We start from the raw sequence: 19,205 nt of genomic DNA on the forward strand, positions 1-19,205 counted from the left end.
GTAACTGGTAATATACATAACATAATAATAGCCATAAAATTTTATAAATCATGTGTCGGCCATCTTGAATTTACTGTCATCTGTAATCTGTTACACGTCACCTTTCGCCGACGGATGTTTGTATTTTTACATGACTTAAGTGTTTTAATTTGATCAAAAGCTTCTGAAATTCTTTATAATGGTAAGAAACTAAATATTTCCTCAAAAACAAATATCTCATTGATCCTGTATTTATAATTTTGTTTAATAAAAGCGCCTTGCACAAATTCAACTTTTTTTTGTATTTATTTCATCAGAATTATCAATTTTATTCATTATTATTTTATTTTATTTTAGGTGCTCATAGCTGCAACAGTATGCACCAAATCGGGGTCAGGTAATGTGTATTTTTATCGTTAAAACATACGAAACAAAAGTTATTGTGTACCCCCTATCCTGAATAGTATTTGACAGTCACTTAACACGTATCTAACCATGTGAACTGTGAAACAATAAAAAAAACTGTAATAGATGTCTAGAGTAGAAACTGCGCCTGCTTATCGAAATTCGCAACTCACTAGTTGTATAAATATTCTAATATTCTATACTATAAAGCTTCTTGGCGGCGAGACGTCCGCAACAAAAAAACTATTAGACAATACTACGAACTGACTAACTAACTAACTAATCATCACGCCGATTTCCCGCAGGGGTAGGCAGAGAGAATCGAACGCCTCACCACTCTATCTTTGCAAACATTCTTTGCCTCTTCAATATTCATGCATCTCCTCATACATACCCACCGATTATTTCGACTCCTGACAGGGCCGCTTTCAAGTATTTGACATAAGTGCCAAGTTTTCTTTGGTCTTCCTCTGCTTCTTTTCCCAACTACATTTGCCTCATAAATTTGTTTAACCGTTCTTTCCTCACTCATTCGTTCCAGGTGTCCAAACCATCTCAACACACCTTTCTTAATTTTATCGATTATGCTTATCTCAGCTTTGTATTCTTTCTAACTAACTAACCATCACGCCGCTTCCCCGTAGGGGTAGGCAGAGAGAATAGAACGCTACACCACTCTGTCTTTGCAAACATTCTTCGCCTCTTCCACGTTTATGCATCTCCTCATACATACCCGCCGACTGTTTCGACTCCTAACCTGACCGCCTTCGAGTATTTCAATTTTCAATTTCAATTCAATTTATTCAATAAAAAAAATAATATATACATAACAAACAATATTCAAGGCGTATATATTAAAAGTAAGCAATAAGACTTAAAGGTGTAGAAGAATCCCGCTTCGGAAAACTCCTTCGGACACATGGAACACATCAATATCCAATGTGATATTGTTCAACATAGCGGTAGCTCTTCCTACAGGCATAACCATCGGCAGGTTGGTCCTGTGTATAGGAATGTGAAACAATCTATGCCGACGCTGTCTTAGGTAACTATCGGGAACATGCAGACCAATGCTCTGGATAATTTCAGGATTATCGATCATACCGGCATACCTGATCGTGCCGTGTATTCTTTCCTTATTTATCAATATCTTTTTCATGTAAGCAAATTAGTGATTTATTTATTTATTTATTTATTTATTTATTTATTTTCATAATACATAGATACATTCAATATACATATTCATTTCATATACACATTTATTATACGTATTACGGCTCTTTAGGCATGGCCTGTGTTGAGCCGAATACTAACATGGTAATACAAGTTTATATATATTTTTTTAAAATTTTTAATATACATATATTTTTTTTAATGATTAGATTATAAACATAACATACAGGAGATACAAAAATAATTTATGTTTTAAGGTTTTTTAGTGTGATAATTACACCTGGACTTTAATTAATTCACTTTCCACCTTGTCCCTTCCAATGTTAAGTAACCATCGATTGATTTGGTAATTCATGTTGTTTAGCTCTCCTATCACGTCAGTTTGTGGAAATGACCAAAGTTCGTATCGAGGGATTGCTGGCGGCCTTCCCCAAGTTGATGACGGCCGGAAAACAGCACACGTTTGTGGAAACCGATTCAGTCAGGTGAGAAACTGTTTCATTTTGTAAAGTTGTGTTGCGTTAATTCACTTGTCAATCAAAAACATGTTTTTTTAAACAATCTACAACATCAGAATTTTATTTGCGGCAACCGAATTTTATTTGCTATTTAATTAGTTTAATATGTTTCCTAACCCTTATCCGCACCCAATGGTGCATAGGGCACTGCATCATATAAACGAAATACTATCTTGATAGATCATTGCGTTTATACGATGCAGTGCAATTGTCCGCCTCATTGGTGTAATGGGCGGCACGATGTAATGGTTGGCTACCCTACTGGAGGTTCCGGGTTCGATTCCCAGGATGGGGTCAGATAAATATAAGTGATTTTTCACTCTAATATTTTTTCAATATTACCCTGGATTGGTACCTGAAGCGGAGAGCTGATCACCTTTCCTTCATGTGTCAATGATCAAGATAACACTGCGTTTATATGATGCAGTGCCCTATGCACTATTAGGTGCGAATAAGGTTAGATCTCGATGGAGAGCGGGAGTTATTTATTTATTTATTTTTTACTTGGATTTAAGGATATAATCAAATACAAACTAAATAAATACTAAAATTTGCTCAAATTTATCATTTTGTGTCTTACAATGAACACATAGTATGGTCGATATGTAAAATTAGAATTGTATTTTGTACAAATACAAACTAAATAAATCATTTTGTGTCTTATAATTTACACATAGTATGGTCGATATGTAAAATTAGAATTGTATTTTGTACAAATACAAACTAAATTAAAAGTAAAACTTGCTCAAATTTATCATTTTGTGTCTCATAATGTACACATAGTATGGTCGATATGTAAAATTAGAATTGTATTTTGTACAAATACAAACTAAATTAAAAGTAAAACTTGCTCAAATTTATCATTTTGTGTCTCATAATGTACACATAGTATGGTCGATATGTAAAATTAGAATTGTATTTTGTACAAATACAAACTAAATTAAAAGTAAAACTTGCTCAAATTTATCATTTTGTGTCTCATAATGTACACATAGTATGGTCGATATGTAAAATTAGAATTGTATTTTGTACAAATACAAACTAAATGAAAAGTAAAACTTGCTCAAATTTATCATTTTGTGTCTCATAATGTACACATAGTATGGTCAATATGTAAAATTAGAATTGTATTTTGTACAAATACAAACTAAATTAAAAGTAAAACTTGCTCAAATTTATCATTTTGTGTCTCATAATGTACACATAGTATGGTCGATATGTAAAATTAGAATTGTATTTTGTACAAATACAAACTAAATTAAAAGTAAAACTTGCTCAAATTTATCATTTTGTGTCTCATAATGTACACATAGTATGGTCGATATGTAAAATCAGACTTGTATTTTGGATCCAGGTATGTATACCAGCCGCTGGACAAGCTTTACATGCTCCTCATCACCACCAAGGCCAGCAACATCCTCGAGGATCTGGAGACGCTCCGGCTCTTCAGTCGAGTGGTGAGAATCCAATGCTCTTTATCCATACAACTATCACTTAAAATATTTCTTTCTTAGTATTTAAATATACAGTAAGATTAATGTATTTTATTAGTTACTTATGGAATTCTATTACAATGATATTCATCGACACTATCATACAAAATGATTTACAGTGAAACCTCTATCTATCGTTTTTAAAGGGACCTATTAAAATAAACTATGAATGCGGGATTAAGAGGTCAATACGCAAATAGATACGACCGAGTAAAGATACCGTCCTCCCAATCTGCATAACCATTCGTAGGCTAAAATTCTAAGAAGAATTCATGTTTCAGATGCAAATGTTTTTATTAAAAAAAGAATACAAACCTGAATAGAATTTTAAAAAATACTTTTGTTTTTTAACTGTTTTATTTTCGTAAGTCAATAGTATATTTTCGGCTTTGCAAATAGTATTTTTTCAGCATCGGTTATTGAATGTGCGTTGTAGAAAGTTTTCTTTCAAAAAGAGTGTGCACGCTTCTGGAAATGCAGGTACAGGCAGCGGCTCCTTTTCATCAATATCGACCTCTCCTGCTATCGGTTACACAAGTTTTCGATAGTTTCTATCCCATACGTTTTCGTTGAATGTAAGAAAATTGGAAATAATGTAAAAAAACAGACAAAATATATCAAATATGCAGCTTAATTCGAACGATAAATGCGGTAAATGGTGATAGAGAAACGATCGATGCGGTTTAGTTTAGTATGAAATTAAGTCGGGATAGAAGAAATAAACGACACATCCGATTCGAAAACGATTATTCGAGGAATAATAGATAGAGGTTTCACTGTATTTATGTAAAAATAATCATACCCTTCAATTTGTTAACTGATCAACAATCACTTTTACACACATTTTCAGATTGATAAAAATTATGTTTATGTTATGATTTATAAGAGACAGAATTGCAGGCGGATATAAACTAAGTAAATTACGATTCCTTTCTAATTTATAAGAAAAACTAACTATCACGCCGCTTCCCCGCAGGGGTAGGCGGAGACAATAGAACGCCACACCACTCTGTCCTTGCAAACGTTCTTCGCCTCTTCCACGTTCATGCATCTCCTCATACACACCCGCCGATTGTTTCGACTCCTAGCCTGACCAGAATAAAATAAGTTTATAAGTTTGTATGTAAATAATATTATAGATATTATATGATTGGTATTAAATTAGATTCCAGAATACTGCACTACTCTGAGTGAAGCCGAGGTGTTGGACCAGGCCTTCAATCTCATATTTGCGTTTGACGAGATCGTGGCTCTGGGCTACAGGGAGAGCGTCAACTTAGCGCAGGTATGAACAATTTCACTGCAGATTATTTAAATTTCACAACGCATTACTAAACAGTTGCATCTTTACTTAATCCATCTTTACCTTCCAGATCAGGACATTTGTGGAGATGGATTCTCATGAAGAAAAGGTCTACCAAGCTGTTAGACAGGTCAGTTCAGAACACTTGGCGTTAGCTAGTAAAATGAGTATTAATTGGTTTGTATAAAATAAAGATATTCCTACCACTTTATACTCTGTTTGTATGTATGTATGGGTATATGTGTAAACAGGGCATTTTTTTTTAAACAAAAAGGTCCCAGAACTCATTTTACTAAAAGTAAACCGAGCTTTTTACCAAAAGTGCATATTCAAATATCATTTAAATATTCATTTAAATACCATGTTTTATCATTTTGACAAATTATATAAATAAAGATTGTAATTACGTAAGTACAAACATTGTTTCGTCTAATTGATTTTGAAAAGTTAAAAAAATATAAAATTTATCCGTGGAAAAAAGTGCCGGAACAACGTTCCACCGCATTACAAGGAAAAAAGACCCTGCGTGGAAATAATGTATATATGTGTGTATGTATGTATATGTGTGTATATATGCATATATGCTGTATTTTGTGAAGCGCCCTTGAAGTGATTTCTCACGAAAACGGCGCTACATTAATTATCCAATAAATAAATTCAATTTAAAAGGCTGACATCACGAGGGTAAATGCTCGAAACAAGTTATTAACATTCCTCAGGCAGTTAAAAGGTCGAATGACTGACTGTTGATTGACTATCTCGTGTATATATATATATTTTTTAAATCTTTGTTTCTACAGACGCAAGAGCGTGAGGCCAGAAATAAGATGCGTGAGAAGGCGAAAGAGTTGCAGAGAGAGAGGCTGGAGAGCGCCAAGAAGGGAGGACCTCCAACAAGTTAGTATATCAAGTTATAAAATGACACGTACCACACCAACGTATCCTCGATCTATCCTTCTCAATATTACTTTCTTCATCTTCTGCATAACTCATTATTTTATTATACATCCAAGTCCTCCAGTACGGAGCTGGGAGGCTTGAATTTTGAAGTCTGCCATAAATCAAGGATAAGCCATAAAAAATATAACCCTTTTTATGGGATTCGCGAGCCTTTTGAAATTTGTTCTCATTCTGTCTGTTTAAGTCTGCTAAAAGTACTCTCTTAAAGTCGTAAATTTTATAACAAGTTTTGAAAACAATAAAATCTAAAATTGAGTGTTGCAATAAAAACATGTCGTTTCCCAGAATACCACTTTATTTTTACAATCAAGTTGGATAAAAATCTTTTTCATTTTCATTCGAACCCTTATCCGCACCCCACTGGTGCATAGGGCACTGCATCATACAAATGCAGTGTTATCTTGATCGTTAACACACGAAGGAAAGGTTATCAGCCCTCCGCTTCAGGTACCAGTCCAGGGTAATATAGAATAAATATTAGAGTGGAAAAATCACTTATATTTATTTGACCCCCCCTGGGAATCGAACCCGGGACCTCCAGAACGGTAGCCGAGCGTGCTGACCTATACACTACGGAGGCGGACGGATATAAATATAGATCTGATAATTGTAATATAAAAATTATTTTAAAAAAATATTAGTTTTATCCGAATCTAAGTATTTAGTAGTATTACTACAAATTCAATCGAACCCTTATCCGCACCCTAATGGTGCATAGGGCACTGCAACATATAAATGCAGTGTTATGCCCTCTGCTTCAGGTACCAGTCCAGGGTTATATTGAATAAATATTAGAGTGAAAAAATCTAAATCATATTTTTGTCTGTTTTCCAGATTCGTCACAAGCCATTTCCAGCTCGATGAGCAATTTCTCAGATTTGCAGTCGCACATTTGTGAAATTCGAGTCAACACCAACTACAATCCCCAGCCGACTATCACAAAAGAGTAAGTCAAATTAAAATTTAAAATGTTTAACTTAACAGTCGAATTTTGGCGAGAAAATTTGTCGGTGCAGGAAATCATCACCAAACAACTCGAAACAAGACTACCTGAACACTGCTCGCGTTAGTCTATAAAAACAAAAATATATTTGGCTCGGGCAATTCAACACCACCAAGTTGGAATACCATTTGCCCGAGCAGCACTCGGATTCATCAATGCAATATAAACTCCTTGCCCGAGTCACGCTCGGGATAATTTGGCAACTGGTTAAACAAATTATTTGTCCAATGCAAAAATTTTTCATGAGCTACTTATTGAACCTCCCCAGCAGTCAATTATTTCCATTTGTATCTAGTGTTTTTTTAAAACTGAAATGCTACGCTACATACAATATTTTGGAATTTTGCATATTTACTAACACACTAATGACAGGAAAGGTATTTCTACCCGTTTGGTCGATTGATGCTTAAGGACGGGAAGGGTATTTTTACCTTCTGCCCCGGCCTCATTTTAAATTCAGAATAGGAGGAATTATTTTATGTTTTTGTATGAATATTATGTACCAATCATAAATGTCTAAACTATATGTACATAATTATCAAATCCCGTCGCCAGCGGTCCGCAGGCGTAAAATACACCCGTCCAAAAGGTGTTAATTTTATATCACCTAAGACTTTTGAATATTGTGAAAATGTCAATGACATTCTTTCTTCTTCTCTTTCTTCTTTTTAATGTTCGCTCCCTAGGTGGAGCATATGGGCAAAACGAGACGGCTCCGAGTCACTCTGTCACGAGCCATCTCCTTGGCTTCCACCCAGGTCAGTCCGGCATCCCGAAGTTCCGCTGAGTATAGTCGGTGAACGGTCGTCAGCGGTCTTCCGGGGCGCCGGGATCCTCGGGGTTTTAAGAAGAGACACTAGGGGTTAATGCTCTCAGGTGGCATTCTAAGGACATGTCCCAACCGTGTCCGCCTTCTCCTCTTCAGGACTTCCAGCATGAGAGGCTGTTGGGTACTTCCTCATTCCTAACGAAGTCATACAACTTTACACCGAGTAGTCGCCTCAGTATTTTCAAAACTTTCCAGTTTGTTTCTGAGTTTTGGTGCCACGACTCACACCCGTACAACAGCATCTATTTACAATGACATTACTACAATATTTTTTTTCTTCTAACCCTCATCTGGACCCAGTGGTGCATAGGGCACTTCATCATATTGACCATTACTTAATTAAGCAAAGTGATCAATCTCACGCTTCAGGTGCCAGACCAGGGTATTTTAAAACTAATATAAGAGTGAAAAATCACTTTAATTTATTTTGACTCCCTATGCAATCCAACCTGTGGCCTCTGGGACAGAAGCTAAACGCGCTAACTACTGCACTGTGGAGAAGAAGTAGCATGCTCAAGAAGGAGTCAATTGAAACTAATATATCTTCCGAAATTTGAGTAGTGTCCATATAAAAGCTTGTCTTGCTGTCTCTACTAAATAAAAGCTTTCTCAATCCAACATAGATGGCTCTAGTGAACTCACATGTAGTGTCATGAGATAAAAAAGATATATGTAGGAGTTCCAAAAATTTGAGTAGTGAGGTTGTCAATCATGGGTAGAATGGTGAATGTTACATATGTGATCAATCAAATCACATGGTCATAAGCCCTATAAATACCCAGACTTATATATTCTTCTTCAACTATATAGAGATATCAAAATGAATATAAAGAAGAAAATTTTAGTAATTGAATGGTATTGATTGCAGGAAATCTCGTAACGCCATGAAGTTGGGCTCCAAGAGCCGTGATGTGGACAGTTTCGTGGACCAGCTGAAGAGCGAGGGAGAAGTGGTGCAGACAGCCACGCCGGGAGTTCGGGGAGACTCAATCACCCACGCTCCCATCAGGGCAGAGAATGTACAGGAGTAAGAACTAGTTTTTATTTTATCTATGGAATATGATTGTGGTAAAACATTTTTTTAATGAGGGAACACAGTCAATACAGTTTTACTTATAGGAGTAAGAACTAGTTTTATTTTATCAATGGAACATGATTGTAATTTTTTTTTATGAAGAAGCACAGTCAATACAGTATTACAGGAGTAAAAATTAATTTTATAAAGAAGCACAGTCAATCCAGTGTCATGTACCGGAGTAAAATCTAGTTTTTATTTATTATTATTGTTTTGTAAATTATCCATAATGATTATTATTATATGTACTCAGTTTTTGTGGCACTTATTTTCCCAAAACAATTGGACAACTTCTGTTTCTTTAATATTATACATGATATCGAAATGATAATTTTGTTTTTATTTTTTCCAGTGTGCATCTCAAGCTAGAAGACAAACTAACAGTCAAGATTGGCAGAGATGGAGGGATTCAAAACTTTGAGCTGACAGGTATTATCTTTAAATAACCTCTATTTTATATAGCAGGGACGGTCAAAACGTCGACCGGGAAACTTTTCTTAGTCCTGTAATATGCACAATATGAAAATATGCAATGTCAAGTTTCTAACGCATCCTCTGATACGATCCAAAATAATAATATTTAATATTATATACATATTTACTTAGTCCAAGGTAATATTAAACAAATATTGGATTGAAAAAATCACCTATATTCATTTTACCCCCCTGGGAATCGAACCCGGGTACGGTAGCCCAGCATGCTGACCATTACACTACGTAGGCGGAGCAAAGGCTATATAGGTTATTTATAACTTAATATGTAACTAGTCCAGCGGTGGACTGCAGGGGACTCAGAGGGGCACGCAGGAGCCCCTTGTTAAATTAAAAGAAATCAATATTCTCTGATTAAATCAGTAATCCACCATTAAAAAAAGTCATATCTATATTTTGTCGTTTGATGTGCATATTAAGTATTTTTTAATTATTTTTAATTATTTTGTATTTCGGATAGTTAAAACAAAATAGTACACCTCCCCCCTCCACCAGCGAGCCCCTTGTAAAAAAATTGGCAGCCCACTGGTCTTACAGTCGTTAAATATGTTTTATTATGGGGGTACTTGTTTCCAGGGCTGCTGACTCTGCGCATATCCGATGAACAGTTTGGGCGCATCCGAGTCCATATCAACAACGAAGACACCCGAGGTATCCAACTGCAGGTCAGTCTGAACTTAACCTTTTCTAATATTACCTCTCCACTGCTGGATATTTTTTTTTGAGACTTAATATTACACATAATTATTTTTACTTTTCAATTAATTTTTATTTATTTATTTATTTAAACCCTCATATGCATACAATGGTGCATAGGGCATATAAACATATAAACACAGTGTTATCTTAATCGTTAACACATGAAGGAAGGGTGATTAGCCCTCCGCTTCAGGTACCAGTCCAGGGTAATATTGAGTAAATATAAGAGTGTAAAAATCACTTTTATTTATTTAACCCCCCATCCTGGGAATCGGACCCGGAATCTCCATTACAGTAGCCGAGCGTACTCACCATTACACTATGGAGGAAGAATTATTTTTTTGAAACTTAATATTACATTTTTTTTTACTTTTACATAGTTGCTTAAAAATAATAACTTTGGAGAGAACCGTTGTTGTAAAGTATTGGTGATAAACTTTTATTTTTACCAAATTTACAAAAATACTTCAATTTTATACTATTTCTGTGAGTCTTAGCGGCTCGTTATTAAAAATAGGTCTTAAATTGTGGGTTCAAACCTGGAAACTATGACTCAAAAGTCTGCAACACTAACCCCGGGACCATAACCTGACAACGTCTTGTATTATTTGAACAATTTGGCTGTACAATTTGTGTATTGTTCAGACCGCATATGAGGGTTTAATATCGAGAGATCTTAATGAATCGCATAATGTAATAATTGAATCCCATCTTCTAGACGCATCCAAATGTTGATAAGGAGCTGTTCCGGAATGCCGGATGTGTCGGCCTAAAGAATCCGGCCAAACCCTTCCCTCTGCACACCGACGTGGGAGTCCTCAAGTGGAGATACCAGACCACGGCCGACAGCGCAATCCCGCTGAATGGTTAGTTAACATACTTTTCAATCCATGTCAGTGTAGTAATGGCCACTGGTCAAATAGATCTTTGTCAGACGGGAGGAATATCTAATTTAACATACTCAACTTATAAAGGATTGTATTAGACTCGTTTTGTGTTTATAACAGCCAATATAATTAATATTTGCATTTATCATTTTCTTTTGGAAAATTCACGTTCGAAAAAACCTTATATTCGTAAGTTAGCAATGAATGATGTCACAGAAACAAAGGAGTTATTTTAATGTTGGTGTCATTGCTAAATTATTGGCGGCCTCCCGCCAATAATTTGGCAATGGAATTATGGTCTCCCGTTCTCTACCAACAGTATGTAAAAGACGCCTTTAAGCGTTGCCCGCAAACAATGTGTTAAAGGCATGATAACGAAGCGACTATATATTTTTTATAACACCGGTATTTCTTTTTTTTTTTCACTTTTTTATATGCTTGTCGGTTTGCAGTAAACTGCTGGCCGTCGGAGAATGGTCAAGGAGGTTGCGATGTCAACATCGAGTATGAGTTGGACCACGCACACCTCGCCCTGCAAGAGCTCACCATCCTCATACCCCTACCGTGAGTTGCTGGTCATTAGTCAATCGAATATCGCCTGTGTGTGTGTCACATTATAAATACAATATTTGTATTTCAGAATGAGCTGCGTTCCGATAGTGAATGAATGCGACGGCGCGTACACTTACCAGAAGGGACGCAACATTCTGCAGTGGAATGTGCCAGTAGTGGATGCCACACAAAAGACCGGTACACTGGAGTTTACGTGAGTGAAACATTCTTATTTTTACTGAGTGCATTTTTGAGGGCTGGAATATAGTCTGGTAAATAGGTACTGGTGTAGTTCTTATGGCAACACTTAAAATATTGAAGATACATATACTATACATATTATTAATTAAATAATTAATGTAATTTCTTGATAAACAATCATATCGTGGGTGTTCTGGCAAAAAACTTAAACTCGAAAATATGCATTTTTGACTTAATGATGCATATTTTAAAGTTTCCAACGTTCTATAAACTGGCAAAATACACAAAATTTCATATATTTGTGGTTTCATAAGTAAATTTAAATAACAGGTTTTATTTAAACAGGGATTTTAAAGTTAAAGTTTCTTTGCCAGTATACCCACGACATAGTAAACATACATAAAATAGTTACGCTATGTCAAAACAAATTTCATTTCGATGGCTTTTTGACTGTAAAAAACATCGTATCACGGTTTAAGTTAGAACAATTTTTAAAAAAATTATTGAGTATTAAAAGTACATTAAAAAAAAAAAAACAATTCATAGACATAAAAAATAAAATATTCACATAAAAGTCGTTGAAAGCATTTTTAGGTATTCCACGTGGAAAATTCATAATAATTAAGCTTCTTTGATAATCTTCAAATTCTTCTCTTCGTACAATTAAACTTTTTTCTTCTTCTAATAAACCCTAAATGCTTCTTATGGTCTATAACCATGTATCTGAAAATCCTCATAAACTAAAAATATGTTAGATCTTGTTGTTTGAAATGGATTTCAAATAACATAACGCTGACATGACAGATATTTTATCTCAAACCACCTTTTTTTTAAGCATCTTGCTGTCAATTTATAAAAGACAAAAGTAATGCCTTCTAAAGGGGTTTCTTTGTTTTGGATCATAAACAACCTTAATTGATTTTGAATGCTTTTTTTTCCAGTGCCGCATCTTCAGTCCCCAACGACTTCTTCCCGCTGCAAATATCCTTTTTGTCGGAGACTCCGTACACCAACATTACTCCCGACACGGTGCTCGTTCTTTCTGAAGGAGGCACTCCGGGAGACAGTGTTAACTTTTCCATAGAAAAGTCATTCATTCCAGAGAAATATGAAGTTGTGTAGATGCGTAATAGTTACATATATTCACTGCCAAAGGGTAAAACACTTCAGCCAACAAATAGTATTCAAAGAACAACTTTCTGAACTGGCCTTTGGTTTAGTGGAAACTTCTGAGAAATAACTGCCATATATATATTTTTTTTAAATAAAAATTAATCTAATTTAAGCTGATTTTGGCATGAATTGACATCAATACCAGAATAGTAAAGTGAAAGTTTCTTTGTCTTTGTTTATTACCATGATAAATGGTGAATGTACTATCGCAATTTTATCAACAAGCCAATAATTATTTATTTTTGTGGGTTGAAATGTTTTCTCTTTTAACAGCTGATTGATTGTTGCTGTTGTTTTTTTTTTTAAGTTCTCAGCCATGTGTGAAGTTTTGAAAGAGGAATTTGTATTGTAACTATTATATAATTAAAAAAAAAACTAATAAAACGCAGTCTTTTGTACAAAATTTATTTAGATTTTTAAATACACCAAACACAGAAGCATTCGATGGATATTTGTTGTTAATTATAAGTGATACTTAAAAAGTTTCTGCTAAGATTTTTTAATACAAAATGTTTGTTGATGCAAATAAAGATAAAATTTTAGTGCAGAAATAAAGTTTTTAGCGTCGAGGTTTTATAGTAAAATAATGCAGTGCCTTCTATATACATTTTGAACAGATCATAGCCTGAGTTTAGTAATGTCACATTGGCTAATATTAATAACCAGCTTTTCCTCACATATCAGTCATTGAGTTCTATTACTTATCTAAAGAGCTACGATGGAAAGAACAGTTAAAAAAATATTTGAGATTATTAAGAATGTTACTCAATACTGCTTACTAAAATTGGTAGATATGTTAAATATTATCCATGCAGATTTCTTGCATTCTCAATTTATCTATGGTTTTTTGCTGAATCAGCGTGCTTCATTTGAATTGAATATGATGTTGCCGGTATACTGTAAATTTTTATTTAGTGACTTTTCAAATAACATAGCAATCCATCAGCTGGGCCAATGTTAGCTGATATTTAAAATGTATATTCTATCTTATTTTCCAACATGTAATCTTCTTCAATTTCTTATAATAAATAAATAGACATTCAAATACAGATCTTATATTGGACGCCGCATTATGTATTCTCGGAATTGTAATTTATTCTCATCAAACCATTTTTAGAAAAAAGTTTTACCCATTATTATTAATTGAAATCTATTAAATTTATTACATACATATAATTTTTGTTGAATGAAAATATGAGCGAGGTGTAATAATCATTATATGATGTATTTAATATAATAAAATAAATAATTATGTCAATAAAAATGTCTTTTAATACTGTTTACATATAAAATATGAAAATTTACAGATGGATAATTGGGCATTCAATACTAAAACCGCAAATGAGTTATAAAATTAAATAACTGAGCAATTCAATCACATACGTGAATATAACAAACACAATGATACTCAGGTTCAGTGCTGCAGAACAGCGTTTATTATTTAATATAATTTTGTACTTAAGTTATACATATTTATATATAAACATATATTTATTATTATTATTTTTTTATTGGACACTGTCTATCCTCACTAGGTATTTGGAGATACCTGTTCTGAGGTAGGCAGGGTATGCTTATTCTTTTTATAATACAGCTTTATATATATTTTAATGATAATATAAAAGTGGTAAGACTGAAATAATATGAAATAATAATTATAAAAAGAAAGCAAATAAAGAGTTGAAATAAAAGAAAAGTAAAATCTAAAGGAGTAATATTATTCTATATACATATACTGGTATATGTATATATTCTATATACTGGTGTCATTATTATGATATAATGAATAAAATACATTTATTTTGTAAAAATAAATTATTGCAGGTTGGCAGAAATTTAAGTCCATACAGCGGAACCTGTCATAATGAGTAATTCGCATAAAGAGCAAAAACAAAGTGAATAAGTTGTTCCTTTAACGAGCGACATTTTGCCTAACGAGTTACAGAGAAAGGGTAAGTCCATTTTTCACGACATCCACTTGTGAGCCGGGACTTCCGCTCCGGTCAAAACAAAAAATGTTTTGCTTAACGAGTAAGATTCTGGAACGAATTATGCTCGCCTAAATGGTGCATAGTGCACTGAGACAGAACAATGCAATTTTTACTCGATCACCAAGTTTAGTTAGTACCAATGTAAAGGCACGGTAATCAGTCATAGATTGTGCACTAGATTTTCGGATATAAGAGTGGAATATTTGATAGGATACATATGACTTTACGTTACATACCATTTACGAGGATATGGGCTGTTCAACGTACGTGGCGCGTGATAGACCGGAATGGCGAAGGTGTCATTTGTTGCTGCAAACCAATCCACAAGATTGAGACCACAGAAGAAGACACATCGGCTGTCCAAATTTAAAACACTACTGTGTTTACTGTACTTACTAGAAACATTTTTTTGTAGTACGTTTTTTTTGCATTCATGGACTAAGTAGACTCTACTTAGTCCGAAAATGCAAAAAAAACGTACTACAAAAAAATGTTCCTTACTGTGTTTTAAATTTGGACAGCCGATATGACTTGAGTGAAAACCCAGGTTGAAAGACAATTCTGCTATGTGGAGGAGAAATAGTAAATAGAAATAGGATAATAGCAGCAATGGCTAAGGCACTCAGGGTTGTACGCTATGAAAAGTACGAGTCTGTTGAGAATAAAACATACATAAGTACCTACTTACAATACAATTATCTATTTTTAATTAAAAATAATAAAATACTGACCTACAACTGCATATAAATCAAATGAAACAATTATTATTGTACATTTAAGTTATTTTTCATAAGATTTTTTGTTATTAATAATAATAACAATAGGATAACTTATTACAATAAATAAATTTCATATTCTAATTATGTATAATTAATATTTGCAGTACACTCAGACCTCGCTTTGCGTCGTTTCACTTTGCGTTTTTTCGAAGTTGCGTAGTTACTGAATTAAGACTCATTTTCGCATTGCGTCATAGTTTTTTGACTGAATGAAAAATATGGTAACCTATCTTTGATGTTTATATGATTTCCAATGGGAAAAGGCAATTCACTTTGCGTCGCGATATTTTGGAACGTATCTACGACGCAAAGTGAGGTCTTAGTGTACTAACTTTGAGATTTTATATCATAAAACTTAAAAAATTACTTTATTTTAATATATTTTGGTCATCAGAGATTTTCTAATACATACTACGATATGAAATGAAATGATTCATGACAGGCTTAAAGACTACAAAAAAGGTAAAATACTAGATAGTTTTTATTTTATTATTCTTCTATCGGTTGTATCATTAATCTTATATTGTATCCCGTGCGTATACATCATGTGTTTATTGACTCCCGTGCTACGAGAGAATTTGATTTGGCAAACTGGGCAGGAATAATTCTTTTCTTTGGTGTGCTTCCGCATGTGGAGCTTGAGCTCCACTCTCGTATAACAGGATAACTCGCAGAGCTCGCATTTGAAAAGTCGGTTTCCGGTGTGTCGCAGCATGTGCGTTTCTAGACTCTTCTTCACATTGCACCGATATTCGCATAAATTGCACTGGAAACGCTTCTCGTCGCTGTGCTTCTTCCCGTGACTGATCAACTCCACCCGCGTCACAAACGTGGATCCGCAGACCTCGCAACTGAAATTTTTGATATTGTAATGCCTGTTCATATGATCGTCTAAAGTTTGCTGTGATCGCAGCCCCTTATTGCAGATACTGCACTTGAATTTCTTGATGTTATTGTGAACGTTTTTATGGTTCTCATAAATAAATTTGTGTTTGAATTGTTTCCCGCACTCAGCACACGTGTAGTACATTTTGTCACTGTGGCTTTTTTTGTGGACGTATAAAGAACTAGGTTGGGCGAAGCGGCGTTCGCATATATCACATTGAAAGGGTTTTTCCCCGGTATGAATGGACATGTGATACCCTAATGTGTAGCTCCGAGGTGTAGAGTAAGAACACTCTGTACATTGGTACATTTTAACCGATTTAAGCTTTTTTTCATCTCGATGCATACTCACCATATGCTTCTCTAAAGAATACTTAGTACTGAGGACTTTACTGCACAAATGACAGGAAAATTTCTTAGTTGCATTGCCATTATGTAAACGTGATTTCACTTTCTTTTTGACTTTCAGTTTGTCTTCTGTCTTTATTTCTTCAAATTGATGTGATTCTGCAGCGACTCTTTTAGACTTGTCAATCAAATCAACCTGATTATTTATCACTGTTTTCAAGGATGTTGTAAGAGATGCAATGTTTTCATTATCAGAGTCCTGAAAACTTCTGTCGCTGCGGTTATCAGCTTCAAATTCAATCCAGTTATCAATTACTTCGTCTTCTTCTTTTATGGCGTCAGATGTACTCGGCAACTGCTGTATTTCGTTCACGATTCCAGCCTGAACGACGTTGAAATATATCTTTTTCAACAGTGAATCCGAGTACTCGCACTTTGTTCTAAAATTATCCGCTGTGCCTAATTCTTCGCAGCAAACTTCGCAAATAACACCGGGAAGACCATCCCCACTTTGTAACTGCACCCTCGTGCAAAGAGCTAATTTTTCAGACAGAGAGGTTGAATTGTTAACTTCGAAAAGTGAAGTAACTTGACCTGAATTTTCTGACAAACATATCCGGCACAGCGTATTCAATTTCTCCGATCTATTAATAAGAATATCCTGAATTTCATATTCTGATTTCATTTTTGATTTGGAACGTTTTTTCACATTAAAAATTAATTTCTAGAGAATGTATTTGCTAAGAAAATTAACTATCAAAACAAAACTGAACACAACTGTCATGCTGGTCACTCACGACGAGGAAAATAGTAGATTTTGTTACATTTTCTCTGGTTTTGTAACGTTCAAGTACGAAATTTGGAAAGACGAAAGGTTTCACTGCCAACCTGGCGATATGACGCGAAATCGAATACCTACAGCGCCATCATTAGTATATAAATCTTTGTATATAAGCTTCGTTCGAGTCTGGCCGGGCGGCCGTTATGAATTCATTGCACAAACTAATTTATATAATTCATTGTAAACAATAAATGACAAGCCGGGTGATCTCGTGTTGAAAATAACTATTATATATTGGAAATGTGAGTACTTCATTATTGGTAAGGCGTTTCCTCTCATTCCGCCGTTTGCTAAACAGCTGTCAAACAAATTACGCAAGAAATTTGTCTCGACTGCTGCTCAAATAAGCGCTAATTAGAAGAAATATGTATTCTATAACCTCCGGAATGACCCCATCAACAGCATTGCAGGTAATCAACTGTTTTTGTTGTTGTTTTTCATGCCTGAAAAACTGTGCAATCTTCTTTGTGTGAAATGTCATTTTGACAGTCCGTTGACAGCGAGTCTGTTTTTATTATTGTTTTTATGTTATATTTTAGGTAAAGTACGGACAACCGGCATAGTTACAAGCACATTTATTGTCATATAATGTTATTTATTGCACTATATGCATATAAAATAAGATTCAACAAACACAAAAGATGTCATTCAAAAAATAGCTACAGCACGTGGCGTATAGATTTTGAAATGGTTTTCCAGTTTTACTTATACAGTTACAAATGTCAATTTACTAGTGGGTGCAATGCTTGCCCATGTTTTGTTCACAAAGAAATAGGTATGGATGATAATTAATAAATAATATTGGATATATGATGTAAGAAGACCAGCCCGACGAAGCTTGCAATCGCAAAACCGGACTGGACTCTTTTGCTGACAAATTTCCAGCCCCCATCTGTGCTCCACGAGTAGTTTTATGATGAGGTTGGAACTCTTCATATCAACCCCTCCGAGAAGCCTGCCACTGTATACCTTATAAGACCATCTTAGTGTATACCGGTGTCTGATATCCTCATCATCGGAGATCGCTCAGTGGGTCGTAATGCTAGCAATTATTTTTCAAACATAAAAACTAATTCTGTAACTTTGTTACCTTTTCAGACTCTTGCAACTATTGGCAAATGACTTGTCGCGGCAGAAGGGTTCCATTTCCCCCATTGTGTTGGCGCTTTGGACAGTTTCATTTCCTAGCGCTGGATCAGAATATATAAACTACAGAGGACGATTCGGCATTGTTTTATTTGGATGTGTAGCCAGTAATTACTGTTTTAGTGTTTGCAGATATGTATAGGCAGATAGATGATATAACCATGAAACGTGTGTTATTGCACAATTTTCTTGGGAGTTATTCATCGTGACTAATATATATGTATACTCTCCCCCCTGAAAATAAACATATTATGCTCCTAAATATGTTTTTATTTTGTTCATTAATGACCGAGATCCTTGAAAAGTATCATCCTATCCCGCTCTCTGTGATCTTACAACATTGACCTTAATTTTTTACAGAAATGCAATCTAAAGTAACTAACTGACCATCACGCCGCTTCCGCAGGGATAGGCAGAGAGAATAGAACACCACACCACGCTACTCTTGTCTTTGTACACATTCTTCTTTACGC

General features: G+C 34.6%; 2 protein-coding genes across 8 annotated transcripts; one reads left to right on the plus strand and one right to left on the minus strand.

Moving 5' to 3' along the window:
- The first annotated feature begins 56 nt into the window (after positions 1–56).
- Positions 57–18,989, plus strand: deltaCOP (coatomer subunit delta). 7 transcript variants are annotated; one of them, XR_015838653.1, is made up of 17 exons: positions 57–181; positions 337–376; positions 1,922–2,042; positions 3,430–3,532; positions 4,734–4,853; positions 4,942–5,001; positions 5,672–5,768; positions 6,666–6,777; positions 7,521–7,592; positions 8,532–8,690; positions 9,091–9,167; positions 9,807–9,895; positions 10,648–10,795; positions 11,269–11,380; positions 11,457–11,582; positions 12,511–18,361; positions 18,685–18,989. XR_015838653.1 is itself a non-coding variant. In XM_088271757.1 (16 exons), the coding sequence occupies exons 1-16, from the start codon at positions 179–181 to the stop codon at positions 12,689–12,691; spliced, it is 1,620 nt and encodes a 539-aa protein (XP_088127883.1). In that variant the 5' UTR covers positions 57–178; the 3' UTR covers positions 12,692–18,989. The 7 variants fall into 7 exon arrangements, 2 of the variants coding, with proteins under 2 accessions (XP_088127883.1, XP_088127884.1); XR_015838652.1 differs by having other exon boundaries at positions 12,511–17,996; positions 18,126–18,989; XR_015838654.1 differs by having other exon boundaries at positions 12,511–17,996.
- On the minus strand, positions 13,033–17,430 carry LOC148302342 (uncharacterized). Its single transcript, XM_088271765.1, has one exon. It carries the CDS (start codon positions 17,428–17,430, stop codon positions 15,994–15,996), a length of 1,437 nt encoding a protein of 478 aa, XP_088127891.1. The 3' UTR covers positions 13,033–15,993.
- Positions 18,990–19,205: the final 216 nt, after the last annotated feature.

Source organism: Brachycentrus maculatus, unplaced genomic scaffold, assembly GCF_059751285.1.
Source record: "Brachycentrus maculatus isolate JH-2025_06_01 unplaced genomic scaffold, ASM5975128v1 h1tg000459l, whole genome shotgun sequence".
NCBI lineage: Eukaryota > Metazoa > Arthropoda > Insecta > Trichoptera > Brachycentridae > Brachycentrus > Brachycentrus maculatus.